Here is a 20,141-nt window from a genome sequence, read left to right as displayed (position 1 = left end):
GCAGTGTAGATTTATAGTGCAAATACCACCTTTGTTTCAAATTGCTCTTAGAAATGTCCAGCCTTTTTCTTGTTTTCTCAGGATTGTAACTGCATTAAAAATTTCCTGTTCTAGGAATACACTCATTTTTTTATCTTCCTCATGTTAAGGGACCACCTGGACATAGAACCCACCTGCACTGCACCAGAAACACAGAAGCCAAAGGGAAAGGAGACACAATACAAACATATCTCTTTCATAAGATTTATGTTTACATAAATAACAACATAAAATGACTATAGGAAAAAACCAGAAAAACCCACAGACATCTAGGAACTCTAGTTTGGGACACGGTAAGTGTAATAAGGGAACTAAAGCTCTTACCATTTCTGGATTTAAACTTTTACGTTTTTTCATAGTGTTTGTCTTTTGATTAAGAGATGGAAAGTGAGTGTGACTTGTATTTAAGCACAACTATTCTGCATTATTTAAAAGCAAGTTTCTTTTATAATACCTCAACTGTTCATGTGACTCTGTTTAGAAAGATGTTACCTAAATATATTATTCCCTGTTGCAACATAGCTTAGACACAACCACCTGCCATTAAGCAATAACAGGCAGCTTGAGGAGTTAAAGAGTAACAAAGGGAACCGAAATGAATCAGATCTGAATGTTTTTTTTTTGGTGGGAACCAAACTATGCTAAAAATATTTCTTTTAATGTTGGTACATAGTCGAAGGTAAAACCAAGACAGTGGTCAAATAAATATCTTTTAATAAAGAAAAAAGGAATAATTTTAAAGCACCAAAACTGTGAGTATGATGTTACATTGCATGTACAATAAGGTGAATGCAGTACTTTGCGTACAGGTTTATATTTCTGAATCATGATAATAAAAAAACATGAGATACATAGAAATAAACTTGCGTTGCTGAAAAGCTGCACTAAAAAAAAAGACCAAAAAGCAGACAGTTTTTAGGTTTTAGGTATTGCTAGAAATGTCTGTTTAGTTTTTAACCTTTTTTTTTTAAAACATACTTGTGCTTAACACTTTATAACTTTGAGCATTTTCAGGCATAGTAAATTTGCAGAATTGTTTACAATAAAATATGATTTTAATATGTCCTTTTGAATATAATGGAGTTAAAGAACTTTCTTAAAGCCAAGCACAATGTACTAGTAGTGTCTGAGTCTAATAATAATATTGCACAAAGCTAGTGAATGGAAAATTTATTTTCTTTAGATTATTTCTTATTTATTCAACAGGCTTAACAAAGAAGTTAGTTTCACTAAGCTTCACTGGCTTCATTCATGCAAGACAACTTGCAGCCATTTGTAATTCTTAAGCTTTCCTTTTATGATGATACATTTTTTATACATTAAGATGAAATTCAAAATATATGGCAACTGCAACACCATGCTGGGAGATGTTAAGTGAATATCCCCAATGTCCATCACCTATTTCCCAATTCAGAAATCAAAAATAAGTTTGTCATCTGAAAATCAAGCCAGTCTACAGCAAACTTATTATGGGATAGGCAACAGACTGGACTAAAAATCTCTGCAGAGTTTGGACTTTATGCACCAAAACAGTGATCATCTTTTTTTGCTTGTTTCCAATGGACACACTTCTGGTTAACAGCCTTAGATAACAGCTTTAAATAATGCTCTATGTTAATATTAGAAACTCAGCAGAGTAAAATTCATTGCTTGGTCATTTCCCATGATAGAGGTACAGAGCATTCACATTTGTGAATGGAAAAGATGACCACTTCTGTCAAATTCTGAAGCTCTGGGCCACAGAACATAGAAGACCTGAATCACAACAAAAATATATAGATGTCAGGTTGCAGATTCACCACAGTCAGAGCTGTGAGTTTTGGGCTAACAGTCAAACTGAACAGGAAGTACAAAGACCTATATATGCAACATCCCTCCCACAAATAGACTGGCATGCCCTCCCTCCCTTGACCCTCCTAAAAATTCTAATTTTAAGTATTTAAGTATTTATTGTATTAGGCGTCAATTAAATATAAATTTATTTTGTAGGAAAATTTAAATTACAGTATATGTGTAGGTTAAAAATAGCCATTGCTGTTGATAGCATTAATAGCAATATGTCAATGTGCTTATTACACCAAAGAGCAATTTGCAGTCAAGTTTAAGATGATCTACTGTCTGTCAGCTCCCAGAGCAGTGAAATCATGCAACAAACTCTCCCAGTAAGGTGCTTCTGTTACTCCTTTTCTTTGCAAGAAGCTTTGCTTGTTCTTAACATTAATTCTGTAGTGAGAAACATAACAACGTATTGTCCATGCTTATGGAATTGTTACCAGAAATATATGCAGGTAATTTATTACATAAGCATTACAATGAAAATAAAACCTGATTACACGCATAAGCAAACTTGATTTACAAATTACACTCTTGAAATTCAGTGCAACAAATGGAACAAGGGTAACATTAACCAATAATGTTTCTGCTTCCTCAGTAAGTTGCATCTTCAATAATGCATCTGTCATTACTTTAATATTAAACAGTACAGAATATAGTGCTCATACTCAAAATGATTCTTTACAAATAATATAGTGAAGTATGTTAAGTTCTATCCCCAATGCAGTCACAAAAGAACACAATATATAATCATACTAATTTATTTTACAAGTGTCTGGTGTAGGATGCAGACTGTCAGATTTAAAACAAACAAACAAAACTCAAAAGTGATGTTTGAAAAATAAAAAAGCCTTCATCTACCCTAGACAGATAACTAGCATATGAAAATAAGTAAAGTGAGTAAGACTATTGGTCAACTGTAAAGGATCTGGAACCTCTGTGAATGAGAGCATGAAATTTTTGTTGATGAAAATTCCATTTCTGAACAAAAGACTACTGCTGTTTATATTTTGGTTATTTTAGTAGAAACTGAGTATTTAGTTTCTTGTTCCCACTCAAAAAAGATTTTTCAGTCCTTACATAATCATTTGTACAATAAACATTATGCATTTCAACTCCTTACCTCACAGGATCAATTACACCATAGTAAGAGTTTTAATTTGAACAAAGAAAGAAGAAAGAAGCTTCTAAAAATGGAAAAACCCCAACAGATGACAAATTGCTTAAGATAAATAACTAGCAATGGAACAATGCAGTCACAACAATGAAACAAAAAATACCAATAGTCAGAAAGGTCTTTTTATGGAGGCTCCTTGCACATGTTTCTGTGTTTTTTCTTAGTGATGCTTGCCAAGATTTCTCAAGGACCAACACAATTATTACAGCTTTTCTCAGCTATGGAGGAACCGACCACAATGCAGGACTGTCATAATTTCCATAAAAGTTTCTTGTGAATATAAACTTTCCCCATTTGGTGCTGTAGCCATCCAACTGGAAAATTTCACATTACAAAGGATGGAAGTTTTATGCATTAGCCTGTGTACACTACATATGCACAATTTTTATATCAAAGTGGAAAATTATGTGAAATTGTGACATCTAGTGACTCATGGAGGATTAAAATTCAGGATTTCTTTTTTTTTTTTTGAGCAGGACATGGAAAAAACCAAACATTCACTTTCCACGCAGAAGATGGCAGTTTTGAACTGATACATACTGCTATGCTCAGCATAACAACTACTTTTTGTGTGCGCATAAAATACATGCTCATATGAGAACTCCATTTCTATACAGACTAAGCTATTACAGGAATCTAAGATTTCAGCTAAATATGAAACGTAATTTTTTATCAATCATGCACACATTTTTCAAGGCAAAGATGACAGATTACATGGCAAACATATCTGAAAACTGTACTACAGTACAGCATGGAGCTATTTAGATAAATCACAACACAGTGGTAAACTGCAGACAAATGCTGTGCAAGGGAACCACTGCACCTATACTTTAAAATTACACTATTTTTCCTCGGCTTGGAATTTTACTAGTGTCCTATATGCATACGCCAAGGAATAAAACTGCAGGCTGAAAAATAGGAAAAAACAGATATAAAAGCTGCTCATTCACAACTGGTAATTTTGCACTAAGTTTCAGATGAATTGTATAACGTGAATTACCATTCTACATCACGGTTCTGCTCTGTGCTACAGCCAAAAATTTATTTCATTACCTTGGTTTTAATGTGTGGTGATTGAAATTACAAACAAATATAGAGTAAAAATACACCACAGATTATGGTATAGGCTGTGTCAAATGATTATGCTGAACTTTGAAATTGCTACTATTGCTGCATGAACACAGCATTAGGCAGCTTGCATCCATACCATGTAACTCAGAGTTCAGAGAAGCAGTTTAAGAAAAAAACATCGATGTAGTTTTAGGCCTGTGGAAAGCCAGTATCAGGTATTTCACAGAGCTGATCTCATGACCGAAAAACAGAGACCTGACAACTAATTAAGCAAAAATCAACACAACTCTGCATTAACACTGCTTGCAGGTGCTTTGAAAATGAATGTTCACTAACTTTATAAGTAAGGCAACATGGTTAAGAAAATCCTTTCAAGATGTTTGACAGAGCTTTAATTTTCAGACAGCCACAGCAAAACAACTGAAGGGTCCAAGAGCTGAGGTTCCTTTAGGTTATACAGCCTATTGCTAAGGTAAGTTCTCCTGCTCCTCTTTCTGTAAGTAAACGGCAAGACATGAAATCCCCTGTTATAAATTTTAACACAGTACATGTTCCATTACATGACAGCAGCAATGAGTAACTCCACTTAAAAGAACCCAAATCCCCATAGTAGTTTATCTGTCAAAAGAGGAACAGTGAATGGACCACACTACACAAAGGACAGGGACTGTGTATTTCTCAAACACAGTGTATGTTACACTAGTAAAAACAAAATTCTAGTGAAAATTCAGTTTTACTAGAAGTGTAATGGGCTGACTTTAATACCACATGAGGTTTTTAAGCGGTACAAGGCTATTTGTATCTTTGTATTGACATACCTCTTGGTACTGTGGTATCGTAAGAGTAGCTGCCTGCAGCCATTAGTCATGAAGTTTAGGACTACTCCTAAGTATTCACTGCAGAGGAAGTTGTAGCCCTCCTTTACAAATAAAACAGTCAGAATCAAAAGAACCAGTTTTCAGCCAGTAGGCTTTTGGGTTTGAAATACAAACATTTCTGCAGCCACTAAAGGGAATAATGAAAACCAGCAGGAAAAGCATGATTTTCACAACTGAATTATCAGTACATTTAAGTGCTTTGCTCTTTTTTAAAGAAGGCTGCTTAGACTAATCAAAAGCCATTTTAAACTAAAAGAGAAAAATATTTTTAAGTATGAAATTACAAAATATTGCTTCTTATAACAAATGATAAAAGTATAACTAACTTGGTTCAGCATAGCTAAATATTATTTTAAAAAAGCATGAAAATGTCTACTTTAAAAAGATGTCAGACTACAAATGACCTTCTAAAAAGGTGCTGCGGTATGTCTTCCTAAATGTATCATGATGGAAACAAACACATTCTCGAATATGTACTGAATTCAATTCTTATTTCTCATTGTGCTGTGGTCACTTGTTGCTTTTCACTGACATACAATTCTTCAAACTAAGAAGAAAAAAGTCTCAGTTGCATGTTACTGAATTTCAGCTACTGTAGTGCAACTAGAAATTCTGTTCTTTCGGGAATATCACACTGCTACACAGCAACCTTCTCTGCCAGGAGCCATTTATTTGAATTTTCAAGCACATGAGATATTCAGTGCAGTGAAGGGGACATTTTCTAGCCGGTTTAGAATCCTAAGGTTACTCTAACAGCACATAGTCACCCAACTCAAAATGCCCCCCTCACTTACCTGGCCACACATTACTAACGCAAATATAAAAAGTGCTTAAGAATTGGGCATTCTTGATAGTATAAAATGTACATCTAAACAACTTAGCTTTCTGCCCAAACCAGGATTTGTTTGAACAAATAAAGAAAAAAGTGACCTGAAATTAACATTTCAGGCCATTTTTTCCATATACTGAATTATCTGTCAAAGAAAGACTTTCTTTGCCAAAAAAAGCCTCCTGTGGAATTGATGGTCAAAACTGCTGGCTCTGAATTTTCAGAAATGCAGAGGAAAAGTAATCTTCAACTGGGGTTTCTTTTCTCACATCGGTGGCTGTCAATCACCTGTTTGGGAAAAAAGAAAAAGGAACATCTGAAAAGCTAAACAGCTGTACAAATATTCTTTGATCAACATATCAGGCAATTCTAACATGCAATACTGAGCAGTGCTGTACTGAGCAAAGATTCTCGTTGCTCCCAGGGTAATGACACACTAACTCTGGAGCCAGAACACACATAGTATGACCGGGTCTTTTTTTTTGCCTTCTAGTATTACTGGCAGTGAATGCAGATTAGAGTTTGAAAAGGCTCAAAATACTGCAATTAGAAGATTATAGAGAGAAAAAGCTCACTTGTTATCTGTTACTTTGTCCATCACTCACAGGAACCCAGGTTTTGCGTTACTTAGAAGTACTCTTAATGTACTACAGTGGTTTATGTGTACTGTTATGTATACACATACGTATATGCTTTGGACGCTTTTGATAACCAGTAATCTGGATTTTTCACACAGAAGCCACTGCATATTTGTATTACTTGTTCAGCTATTTCAGTACACAGAATGCCTCAACATCTTTGCATGTGGTTTAGAGTGTCTGTAAGGAAGGAACTATTTTTAAGGAAGTTAGTCATAACTTTAGGTAGAAGTTAAATTACAGAGTAGGTAATACAACAGATAACTAAATCTCCTGCAAGAATTAGTTACTATTAGTTTGTCTTCAAACTTCAATAATTAATGAAACCTCTTCAGGGAGCACTGTTAATACTCCCTGCAGATGCTTCAAGACACTTTTTGGCTCTTGATAGATGTACATCACTGTTTCAGATTTAGCCTTCATTCCTAAGGCAAATAACTGCATTACATTTAGCCTATACAAATGTACATGCAATTAAGCACAGTTCACAACACGTGTGCCAATATACTTTAACACGTGCGCCAATATACTTTTGTATAACTGTTTTCAATCTAAAACTTCTGTGCTAGTTTTTGGCATGTGCAGAGCTTACCAGTTAAAAATCAGTAGGTCAGTCTTAAAGCACGGTATTAAATGGATGACCTTATAGTAAAAGAATACTAGCCTGCAATTTCTACAACAGACTTTCATTATATTTTACTCTTGTATAATGAATTCTATTAAGCCAGTCTGGTCAAGCAAGCACTCTCATCTATATGGAAAGTATTCAGCTGAATTTCTCAACAGTTTTGTCTCCCTCTCTGTTCTCCCAAATCACTTCACATGCTTCCATAGCAGGGCCTTGCTTTTCCTTTCTGAGCTGTTAGCTGTTTTGTACAACTATTTTTCAGTTGAGACTATTATCTATTGAGTAATCTCACCGCATGAAAATAGCGTTGTTTTCATAATAAAATATGAGACTGGTAAGTGAAAGCAGGTCCCAGATGTATGAAGAACTCCCAAGGAGCACACACTCAGAACTCTGACACTGCAATCCTGCTTTTAGGTCCAAGTGATTTCATGGGACCCCAGAAGGATATAGGCTGGTAAAAAGGAGACAACAACCAGCATACTAAAGAGACTGCATGGCAGTGATTTTCAGCCTGCATTCTGAACTGCTTTATGGGCCTGCAAATAGCAGAGGAAAATGTGTATTCACATTGTATGGCAATGACCACAGAAGAATTCTAAGACAATGCACTTCTAATAGAAAATGTTTAAGAGGTCAACCAACTAGATTGAAAAAATGTAAAGTCACTCCTGGAAAACTCCTGTTTATCTTGGGAAAAAAAAAAAAAGCAAAGATGATCCTAAACAGTAAAAAAGATCTACTAAAATCATAAAGTCAAATCACAAATTTTAAATTTGGTCCATTATCTAAGAAATTAGAATAATTGCACTAAGAAAGCCAAGTCAGTTTCAAGACATGTCCTTTCTTACAGTTGTCACTTGATTTCTGAAGGGCTGTGGTAGTGGGATTTTTCAGTACACATGGATATATCCAAGCAAATATATTTATATCCAAGCAAAATTATTTTCACTTTGAGTTTCAGCAAGAGTTAAGTACATCTCCACTCCTGGATTTTCAACTCCAAAACTAGCAGTACATTGAGTACGGAATAGAGGGAGCAAGGCATAATTAAACAATAGTAAATCATTAGGGTGGCTAATGGCTAGTTCATGAGGAAACAAAGCCAACATTTATTTTCCTTTTCAAAAATTTTAAATTATTTAAAAATAGCATACCAATAGAACAGTTTGAGACATAGCCTTTCCTATACACAAGAACATTCAGCAGATGATATGCTAAGTTCCCAATCAGTTTTTAAACAGCAACAGCTACAGTAGTAACTAACCAGGGTAGAAATGCCAGATTGTGAACATTCAAAAGTTATCTGTTTTCTACTGCTAGCTGTGTTGCAAGGATTACAAATATTTGTCTTCCATTCTATTAAAATAGCCTTTGATTTCCAAACAGATTTTTAAATTCTTTACAGATTGTCATACCTCTGGTTTCTCAAATTTTAAGTTTAGTGGGAACCTTCACTGATACTTAAGTTCATCCACGTGCCAGTAGCAGAAAAGAACCATCGCAGAACAGTGCTGTATGCTGCTGCAATCAAGAATCTCTTTTTGCTACTGATGCAGACATAATTTTGAAAACTTATCTCTTGCCAATTTTTAGTTTGTTGTGAAATCATTAACTTCATCTGCTGAAGTTTGTACTTTCAGGCACTCTAGCATAGTATAATGCAAGTTGATGGAATTAATATGAGTAGTAGAGGTATAAATTAAATTTTTGTATATTTACTGTTTATAGCCTGGAAATTCAATTAAGTCAGAGATTTTACACATTGAAACCAAGCTATCACAAAGTCAGTCACACAGGATAACCCATGAGATTTCAATGTGTTCAGCGTTCAAATTTAACTGTCCTTCACTTAAGAGTTATTCAGCGTGAAGTGACAGACATGCCAAATTTTTATAAGGCTGGAAGTAAGTAAAATGTAAGTATAAGGTGCGTCCAAGAGCGATTGTGCTGCTTTTTAAAGCTTTTTGGTAAGCTGGGAACTGTCCCTTCAAATTTACTAAATAAAATAGAGCTTTTTCTAGGAGCAGTCCTGTCAATATTCAGCAAAAGTACTCAAATAATAAAAAGCTAAGATATTGTCTAAAATAGTTTTCCTTATTATAAACCTTAAATTCTTTGGAAAGTCAGTGATACAAAATTCATGTATGTTTTATCACACTGGATGACAAGCAGTTTAGTCACGTAAGTACTATGTCTCCTAAAATGAACAACCTGAGGTTTATTTGCTACTGTTATAGAAAAACTGTTGCAGAAATATTTTTTTTAAATGTAGTTTAATTACAGGTTAATTTTCCCAGTCTGTGCAAGGCAAGCTCTCCTCTTCATCCTCTGACTCAGGTGATGCTTCCTTAATCCGCCGCAATGCTTCATGGATGCTCCTTGTCAGAGGGTCAGTATCAGGCAGAATTGTAAAGGATTCTCTCAAAACATCTTTCTGCACTTTCTTCAGTTTCACTCCTTTCCTGATCTGAGCCAAGATGTTATTGCTATCATCTTCATCAGGAAAAGGAGGAAGACTTCTCTGCTCAACTTTTCTTAAGTGAAAGCTGCCACGTTTCAAGGAAGCCAGCACTTCATCCATCGGGGAACTCACTGCAGTAAATCAAAAGACCTTCAGTATTATTTTTACTAAATTTTATCAGCCTTAATTTTCATTTCCTAGAGATCAAAAAGTAGCTACATACTATCAGTGTGATGGTCCCTCACCATAAGTATAATGGTTCCCCCAATACCATTTCCACCTCTAAATTTATCTTCCTTACTACCAGGTCAAAATTGGTTTATACAGACAAATAATTTTTGTAACCACTTAACTTCCTATCAGGCAGGTAGTAAAGCTTTTTGAAAAAGTGGCTTTCCTGGTTGCAATCAGGAAAATCAAATAAACTGCAATGAATCCAACACAATGAAAGTATTTTTTGTTTTTACTTTAAAACTCATGTAATGAGTTTTACCTTAGGCATTTAGGTACCTCAGGTACTGGACTGTGCAATCCATTCTCATCACTCACACTATATGGCTAATTTTGCCTGCTGCATGACTACTACGACATGCCGGTGAGGGAAACAGCAATACAGACAACTGCAACAGCATGCATTTTCCTGCTTCTCTGGATTCACAAACGTATTAGCACCTAGTCACATCATGCCTATAAAAACTCCCTTCCTTCATAATTAATTAAACAGAGAAGTGAAAGATAATACTTCATGGCAAATCCTTCCTTTATCCCTGATTTTGAAACTAGTTTTCTGAAGAAATAAAACACGGGCTTTGGGTCTTTGAAGAGCTATAAGAAGGCAAGATCTCCACCCCAGAGAATGTGTTATAATAAAGTACAATGGTTTAAATAGCTCACATACACCAGAACATAAAATGTGCAGCACTTAAAAATCTATACCTGAATATCCATCTCCAGGGGTCTTTTTATACTGTAGAACACATTTTTTAAAACCTGTTTTGCATTTATGAGTAAGCTCTGTCCATTAGAGTACAGGCTCAGACAGTTAGAATAGACATGAGGAAAAGAGAGAAATAAAAGAACATACGACTGCACATTTGAGAGTGGAAAGAAGGACTGTAAAGCACTTGTCTGTCATACACAGACAACCTTCTGAAGCCACTGAGAGACTTGGAGCATCTCAGGGGATACAGATCAGAGGTAGAGTGCTGCTGCAGACAGTAACAATACTCTTAAGAGGGATGATGTAATTTGACTTTATATTTGTCGTATTATGATGTATATAAAACTGCACGCACAATAGGTGCTTTATACAAAATTGCAAGATAAAATGTAAAATAAACAATAGGACTGCAGAAAAATCATTGTTACTCTGTTATTAAAAAAGCTGCATCCTCAGGTGAAGCATATAAGATTTGCAGTGCTGGCAGTAAATAGATACAAAAAAAATCTTTTAGACAGCATTTAGCTCCATTTTCTATCTAATCTAATGTGGTATACCACAGAGTCAGTTTTCTAAGTGTTTTCTTACTGCTCAAGTACGCCACACTGTCCTAATGTTTGAGTTGCCAGTATCTGTCAACTGAAAAGGATTTAACAACTTCCTTATTAATAATAAATTATTATTACTAAATCACAGCACACACTTTCCTACAGAGCAATTCAAAAGAGGAATGGATGTGCATTACAATTTTTAAATTGGCAACAAAAAATTAAATATACAGAAATTAAAACATTACCTTTCCTCCTCTGTAAACCCTCTAGATCACCAGTCTTCTTAAGCTTCTTCTTGGCACTGACTAGCTGACTGCTATCAAACAGATGAGCTGGTGGGACACCAGAAGAGTGCTGGACTCCTTTCTCCACGCGTTTAACAAAGCTGTCACTTTTCTCTAAGGATTTGGTGGCTTCTTCCTTGGAGGGCAAAGGTGGAGGCGGAGGTGGAGGTGGTGGAGGCAAAGGAGCTGGAAGCTGTTCTCCAGTAACAGCCTCCGGCTGAGGCTGATTACTGGTGAGTGGAGAAGTGCTGACATGGGGCAGTTCAGAGGTAACACCATTACGAGGCAAGGAGATATCCTCAAGTTGTTTTAAGCTTGTAGGTTCCTGCACTTGCAAAGGCTGAACTACACTTTCTGATTCCACCTCTTCACTTTTCTCTTGGATTTTTATGGTTGCTGGCAAAGATTGAGGCTGATTGACACAGGACAGTGAGCTGGCTGCACATTTTCTTTTTGCATGAGCCAGCCGTAGTCTGGTTGATTTAAGTATGACTTGCCCAGGGTATCGCTAAAGTGAATAAGGTATTGATGATTAGGTAAGTACATGCAATGAACTATTCTAGATTTTAAGTACCTGTCGTTAGGTTTTGCCTTTCTGACAAATAACTTTCATTTTGCTCTGTACATAAAATCAAGGCAAAGATATCCCCACCTTTATTTAAGAAAAAAAAATAAATCAATTTTCCTGATTTTTATTCTTAATTAAGTCACAATTTGCATGTGATTGGTCTTCTCAGGGATATACATGGGTTGGTATTAGAATTTCTCTAAGAACCAGAAGGTATATTTTTTTTCCGGAAACTAAAATTCAAAATTCCGTCTTGCACTAGTCAATGGCTCCCTCTGAAAGTGTATGAGGTCTGTGAGACCAGTCAGAGTCTCCCTGACCTAATATACTGGCATTTAATGTGAATCATACTGCTTTAAAAGGTATGTCTTGATAACATCAAACTTTTTAAGACTTTCAAAGTATTTAGTTCTTAAATTTGCTGCCTCAGTATCTGTCTTTTCATATTAGTTTTGTCCATAGCCCTTTTCAGGCAAAAAATTAAACTGTTTCTGAAAGACAGGTCTAACATATTCTACACAACTGTGGTAGGCTAAAGCGGTAATATGTAAAAATATAAGCATTTTCATACATAAAGTATGAAGAGTTGCTGGTTAAAATAAGTAAATCTGCTTTAATTTACAGAAGTTACGCAATTCAAGAGCCTTGCAAACAATAAGGACATGAGGAGCGTATGCCAAACAAGACAACCTTCCAGTAAAGAAACTTCTCATACCTTTTTTTATATATTCAACAACAACAAAAAAAGGCTTCACCAATTAATAGAGTCTCTGTTTTCTTGCACTTTCAGCCCTTTCCTTATTCTTTCCCCTTCATTCCCCTTCACTCTATCCATTTTCTGGTGCTTCCATTGTAATAGGAAGGGGCAGGTATTGGCAGGTATTCTCTCAATCAGTGAGATTGAGAGAGGGGGGTATGTCAGATGCTAATGCTCTACCATTTAGATTATACTTCTTCTAGGAACATTTGCTAAGTGTCTTGTCACAAGGTATAGGTGTAAGAGTGAAGAGAAGTTTATTATGGCACTGGGAAGGCAACAGTGAGAGGAACCTGTTATCCTCAATGCCATATTTTGTTATGAATTTTCCAAAGAACAGTTAACTGCACAACGAAGCACAGTGTAGTCCTGGAATTAGTGAAAGCTTCTTTTGTGAAGGAAACTGGCAGAAAAGAACAACTCTTCTTCTGTTACCTGCTTAAATGAACGAAGTCTGTCCAGTGTTTTCTGTCGTTCCTGACTAACCCAGGAGCTCTTTCTTTCCTCTTCATCTTGCAATTGATCTCGCTTCTGAGAAAATACATGGAAAACATGCAAATATTACATCCAACATTCTATTTGGTGTAATTAAAAAAATTAAAGTAACTCTTCTACTACGTCAGGAATTACTTAAAAAGTTACTTTTCAAATAAACATATTTCCAAACTTCAAAAATTGGCCTTTGTCTTCCTCTTAAAAACAGCATACACTTCCTGTTTCACGAAGGTCAGGAAAGAAATATTTCAATCTCCAATGGGAACACTTGGAAGACTTGCTGCCTTGAGAGATGAGAAATACCTGGACTAAGTGACAGAATGCTATGCTGAGAGAAGCCCCTTTGAATTAAAAATTGCATAAATTAGTCACACAGCAAACCAGTATCCATTTTCCCTCATTTCAAGAACAAAATGACAGTCCAAATTGCAAGGCTGACCTTTTAAACAAGTCATATTAGTATTTTCACAGTACAAGAAATCACAGAACTCAGTGTCACAAGGTTTTTAATCCAATACTGAGCAAATTAAGTAGATGTTTTCACATTTACATTTACAACAGTAAATTTAAGTTTTGTATTAACTTAAGCTGTCATTATTTAATGTAGGTTGAACTAATGTAATTGCACTTAAGTAAAGGTTTGAAGCTCTTCCTTGCAGCTAAGACAGCTGTGGGTTTTTTTGGGGGAGGAATCTTACCTTACTGAAAACACTCTTTTGGATCCATCTCCTTAACGAGTCATCCTTTCTCAGAAAACTTCATCAAATTTACTACACCTTTGAAACAAACGCTAACTTCTCAGTCAAATTTACTGGACATGGAAGCTAGTTAACAGATGGTGAAATTCACTGCATGCAAGTTCGGAAGCTATCAGGAAAAGTGATGTAAGCGCTGACTATAAGGAAAAAACCCTGAGCAGAAACAGTAACTTTGATTTTTAAATGTCTCACAGTATTTAGTACTACTTTTAAATGCACATCTTCATAACTAAAAATTATGATCACTTCTGTGAACTTTTTACTGTCATTCAGTCAAAAGCAGTGTCTGCCTGCCTGACATTTTCATAAGTCAGCTAGTGGCCTGGTGTCCTTTATAAAGAGCCAACTCCTGTGATTTGTAAGGAACTAAGTATAGATGCACTAGGGAGAGAAAGAGGAGAACATGTCTGAAAAATAGTAAGGACAGGAAACAAGAAAAGGTAAGAGGAAGAGAAGCATGTAGTAAAAAGAAAGTAACAGAGCAATGGGGCAAAAATGTTAAAATAGAAGCATAAAGATTATAACAAGAAGAAAGAGTAGTTCTATCATCACACCTGAATGTTACATATGCATTCAGATTAAACTTCCTGAAGCAGTTGCAAACTCAAGGGGTTTTCTTTCTTTATTTTGAGGTTTTTGTTTATTTATTTTCGCTTGGCTTTTACATAAAACAGTGAAATTGCAATTCTTATTTGGTTTCAAATTTGGACTCTCTTGAGGTTATCTTTTCAAAATTCTTTATGAAAACCAGTGACTTAAAACCTATTTTACAATAATGTTAGAAATTTTCAGTCACATCATTAACAGAAAAACCCCGCACAAAATCTAAAAATTGGCATAATTCTTTACATAATACAAGCAGGCAACTCCATGATTTAAACCTCTGTAGTATCTGAGAGACAAGAAAGTCCTTTGGCTTTGTTGAGTCTTATTTTTAAGAGTGATAAATGGACCACAATCTGCACAGCAAATTTCTTTGCCTTATTGTAAGAACTGAAAAAAAAAATATTTTTTTTTTAAGTTCCTGAAAGAGTATTCCAATACGTACAGTCTTTGACAAGTAGCCTTTCCATAAAATAAATTATGCAGATGACTTCCTGGACAAATGTATCAATGTTAAAAATGTATAAGGATGAAACAGAATCACTTTCACTAATCCAACTGAACCCCGAATTAAAGAGACTTAGATTTCAATGCATCTTTGTCAGTGATCTTTATTAAATATTGATACTATATCAGCTCCTGGGACCAAGCCCAGAATTTGAATATTCTTTAAGATAAAGTCTGCTGTGTTCGGTGTAAGGGTTAGACTAGTTAGCCTATCCTCTGCTATGAGACTATGCAGAGAATCGTGGAGCATACAGCTGGAACTAAACGTTTATATAACATAATTCAAGTAATTTCTTGTGTAGAAAGAAGAAAAACAATGAACAAGCTTATTGAGATTTGAGAATAAATGTGTATAATTTCCTTACTCATATAACCTACCTTCCACTGTACTCAGAGCTGTCCAGAATCATCCATGTGTATGCGATAACAAACTGCATGCAGCTTACCCTAGCAGTAATCACTCAAACTGTACTTAGCATTAAAGGACTTTACTTGCTTGGTTCCAGTGTCATCCTAACACAGATATATATACTCCTCTTACCAGCATAATATGACACAGAAATCCATTGTGCAAAGGTCAGGGATACACACCATCTTTTTAAAAGAGCTATCACTCTGAATGCTCTCCTAATAAATGTATAATGAGGAATGCATGCAATTAACAACAGGCTAAAGTCAAGAGCAGAAAACTCAAACTTACTAGCTGAACAGTATGGTGCATTTTGTACTCCTCCTCACTCTGGTGACGCTGCTGCATCTTTTCATTATGCTTTGCAATACAGATCTCCTGTAGGGATGATACAAAACATTTCCTATAAAATATGTATTTCACATATAGATTTACAGAGTATAATGTCACATTTAGCAAACAGCACCTAGAAAAATAAAAGCAACAAAGCCTATCTCAGACAAGCTAATTTAACTTACAATAAACCATAACTGAAACAAAACCAAGCCAGACAAATCCAAACCTACTACTTTAACTGTTCAAAGAATATACACAAGTGACGGCTGGTTGGTTGAAAAGTCTGTTCTACAGTACTAGTACGAAAGTGGCAACAAACACCAATTTGTTGATATTTCACAAAGTCCTTGTTTAACTCCATGTATTTTCACACATGGATAATAACTAACTCTTGACTATACCGCATATTAATATTTATGCAAATAGAGAGCTTCCCATTTACAGGTGTCAGTTCATCTTTTGCATGTACAATCTGCAAGCACGAACATGAATAAAGCTGTTCAAATTTCATCATGTTCACTTCTTATCCCGAGTTCACATCTCTAACATCTGTTTAAAACCAAGCATATTGTCTGCAAATAAGAACAGATTAAAAAGAAAACAAAATAAAACAAAAAACCAGACCATGTTACAATAGCTGACAAGGAACAGGATGACAGTCAAACAGCAGGTAGATAGATAACTTCATAGGACAACACTGAGCGCTAGGAAATCAGACATGAGCTATGAAATTAGACCTGGTATAAGCACCACACAGAACAGAACTACAACAAAGTCAGATGTACAGTCATAAACAAATCTCACAGTTGTCTGAGAAGGTGCAGTGTTAGGAAGCAGTCTGGAGTATGACTTCAGCTAGAATATGAAAGAGATGGGGCTTCCCAGGCATCAGTCAGTGTGACCTACTGGGTAGATCCAGCTTTGCCATTGAAAGCATTGCTTCAAGGAGCTGACAGAGTTATCAGCCGCCAATCAAGGCATTACAGTTGTGGGAAATAGCACAAAAATAGGGACTGAAGGGATAAAAAAAGCTCAATATTTTGGACGCTTAAAAATGCAGAAAAAGTTATGTTCTCCTACAAGCTAACCATGGACATGCTATGATCACACAAAAAGGTAGTCAGCATTTCTGTATGGAAAAGGAATAGCATGCGGTCTTGAATGATTCTGAACAGTAAGACCATCAATGTTGCTCCTGTATGCAGGTAACTGACAAAAGCAAAGCTGTCTGTGGCAATACTGTCCCAGCTTCATCAGAGGCATATCGCAGAATGGCTTGGACGGGAAGGGATCTTAAAGCTCACCTAGTTACAACCTCCCTGTCACAGTCAGGGAATCTCTCACTGTATCAGGTTGCTCAGGGTCCCATCCAATCTGGCCTTGAACACTTACAGGGATGGGGCATCCGCAACTTCTCTGGGCAACTTATTCCAATGTCTCACCACTCTCAGTAAAGAATTTCTTTCTAACAGCTATCTAAATCTCTTCTAGTTTAAAACTGTTCCTCCAGTTTAAAACTATCCCCCTTTTCCACATAAACTATCTGCCCAAGTAAAAAGTCACTCTCTCTCCTTTTTATAAGCTCCCTTAACAAGGTTGCACTGAGGTGCAGGTCCCCACAGCCTTCTCTTCTCCAGCTGTCTCAGCCTGTCCTCATAGGAGAGATGTTCCAACCCTCTGATAATATTCATGGATCTACTCTGAACCCTCTCTTAACACATCCATATATATATATAGTTAAACACTGGTGGGCTTTAGGTTCGTTTGTTTCTGTTTGTTTAGGTTAGTTTTTTTTCCCCGGTGAGAAGAGTTACTCCTGGAAAGGTTAATCCATTTAATTTGTAACTGCAAAAGTACAAAATACCTCATCTCTGCATTTCAAAAACACAGCAATAGCTTCATCATACTAAAAGAATCAGAATGACTTTTTGTAATGCTACTACTGATTTATGTTTATAGTTTATTCTCTATTTAGGTTTTATAAAATAATGAGAAAATGTAAGTTAGGTTTGGGTTTTCTGACGTCTCAAATACTTGAGGGGCACAATTTTATGTGATATTTTCTCTTTAGCATCAGTATTTAAAGCTTTTTGATTATGTGCAATAATGAGAGATGTTTTAAATATGTAAAGAGGATAAACCAGACCAAAATGTATTTGGTGCTGGCTTTGTATTAATAAACAACCTACTTTGATATAATTAGATCTCTATAACATGAAATAATAAAAATACTAGGAGAGGCTGGAAACGTTGCAGGACAGGATTAGCAATCTGAATCATCTCAGCTAATTACAGAAGTGGTCTCAGAAAAAAAAGAAAGGTTGCAATTTCAGAGGGACAAATGCAGGGTTCTACTTGTAGACAAGATTAAGTAACTCCAAACAAAGGATGAAATAAAAAAGTCAGATGGCATCATTAAGAAAATTATCTGGATTATTATTGCAGATGACAAGTTGAACATAAACCAACAAACTCTGGCAAAAAAAAGTCCAAAACCATCATAATTGGGTGTATGAGCAGGAATGCAGCCTGCTGCACATATGAAGTCGTCCTTCCTTCTCAGCCCTGGGAAGCAGGAGTATTATCACAGAATCATCAAGGTTGGAAGAGAATCATAGAATCATAGAAGCAGCCGGGTTGGAAAGGACCTCTGAGATCAAGTACAACCCTTGATCCACTACCATCGTGGTTGCTAGACCATGGCACTAAGTGCCACATCCAGTCTTATCTTAAAAACCTCCAGGGATGGAGAATTCACCACTTCCCTGGGCAGCCCATTCCAATGCCTGATTACCCTCTCCGTAAAGAATTTCATCCTAATATCTAACCTAAACCTCCTCTGGCAGAGTTTAAGACCGTGCCCTCTTGTCTTACTGATAGCTGCTTGGGAGAAGAGATGTACAAGATCACCCAGTCCAACCATCTACCCAGCACTGTCACTGTAAGCCCTAAACCACTAAACCATCACCCAGTGCCAGATCCAGATGCCTCTTGAACACCTCGAGGGATGGTGACTCCACCACCTCCCTGAGAAATTATGTCCAGTGAGAGCAACACCTCAAGAAATACATTGATAAACCATATGGAACTGAGAAAGCAACAAGAAATAATGCTCATTTCTCTTTTAATCACCTGACTGATTTCATAGTATCAAACTGTACTTCTATTAAAGAGAAAAAAAGGCAGAGCTGAGGAACCGCTTCAAACCTTGTAACTGGATAAACTACAATGTTTAAGACCAGTAACATGTAATATATGTAAAAGAGATCTGCATTAGTGTTGTATTTAACTAGTTCCAGTGAGCCTTGCTTTCAGATTAAAAACCATCCCAAATAAAAGGTGAGCTTTTCATGTGCAGAAACCGTGTTTAACTATTTTAAGCTATTAGAGAGCATCTAAAGGAGGGCAACAAAGATGGTCATGAAGTTATGTCAGGAGAGGTTTAGGTTGGTTATTAGAAAAAGGTTCTTCACCCAGAGGGTGGTTGGGCACTGGAACAGGCTCCCCAGGGCAGTGGTCACAGCACCAAGCCTGACAGAGTTCAAGAAGCGTTTGGATGATACTCTCAGGCACAGGGTGTGACTCCTGGGGATGGTCCTGCGTGTGGCTAAGGGCTGGACTCAATGATCCTTGTGGATGATCCTTCCAACTCAACATATTCTGTGATTCTGTGATAAGCATTCTGTGTAGTTACACTCTTACATTGCTGTTGTTGTAGTAATAATAATAGCATACCAAGTAATCCTATGCCAGCTGTCACTACATCTACATAACATCTATTTTGGCATGGGCTGTGCTTTAAACTGTAGGCTTGCCAAGTAATAAAGGTGTCCTATTAAATGAACACAACAGCACGTGAGGAAGCTTCCTATATCAAAGTACATGTTATGAACACACCCCAAACAACTTCATCAACCAGCCTATTCATGATAATGAACACTCCTCCTGCATGCAAAACAGTTCCATTCCATCACAACTCTATTTTTCCAAAGATATTTTTCTAGATATCTTCTACACCATTTTTTTCACCTTGCCTGTTTGCTATAAATCTAGCTCCCTAATAAATCAGCTGTTTTTTTCATATGGTAATTTAATTAATACTACTGTGCAGCCAGTAGGGGGTAGACTGGCATAACAACAGCAATATCCTGCATGAAAAATCTATAGTTAGCTTTCAATAAATGAAAGTGATACTGCTATTAAAAATTTATTTTTTAATAACTTATTTAACATCAACACAAGGGAACACCAGGAAATGATTGCTTAACAAATGCACATAGGTATGCATATTGTATTAAAAAAATATGAGAATAAAGACCTTATACTCATGGTAATACAGTGAAAAAACATCAACCTCTGTAAAACCATGAATTTTA

At 36.1% G+C, this 20,141-nt stretch overlaps 1 protein-coding gene across 2 annotated transcripts in view; it reads right to left on the bottom strand.

Annotated features, from left to right (window-relative positions):
• Nucleotides 1–20,141, bottom strand: part of JMY (junction mediating and regulatory protein, p53 cofactor) — a 131,347-nt gene that overhangs the window by 62,411 nt on the left and 48,795 nt on the right. The window contains exons 7-11 of one of the 2 annotated variants that reach the window (XR_007904626.1): nucleotides 15,721–15,807; nucleotides 13,093–13,188; nucleotides 11,294–11,840; nucleotides 9,378–9,688; nucleotides 4,627–6,115 (exon numbers count right to left, since the gene is read on the bottom strand). Coding sequence is in view for 1 of the 2 variants with exons in the window: in XM_051788097.1 (XP_051644057.1) it covers nucleotides 9,381–9,688; nucleotides 11,294–11,840; nucleotides 13,093–13,188; nucleotides 15,721–15,807 (1,038 nt within the window). In the remaining variant the exon portion in view is untranslated. Of the gene's footprint in view, nucleotides 1–736; nucleotides 6,116–9,377; nucleotides 9,689–11,293; nucleotides 11,841–13,092; nucleotides 13,189–15,720; nucleotides 15,808–20,141 lie in introns of those variants that run through there. The other variant, XM_051788097.1, reaches the window with a different exon arrangement.

This window comes from Manacus candei, unplaced genomic scaffold, assembly GCF_025592945.1.
Source record: "Manacus candei isolate 608988 ecotype Guabito, Panama unplaced genomic scaffold, ASM2559294v1 h1tg000024l, whole genome shotgun sequence".
Lineage (NCBI taxonomy): Eukaryota > Metazoa > Chordata > Aves > Passeriformes > Pipridae > Manacus > Manacus candei.
The sequence above is the reverse complement of the archived record's forward strand: the minus strand, read 5'-3'. Positions and strand labels throughout refer to the sequence as shown.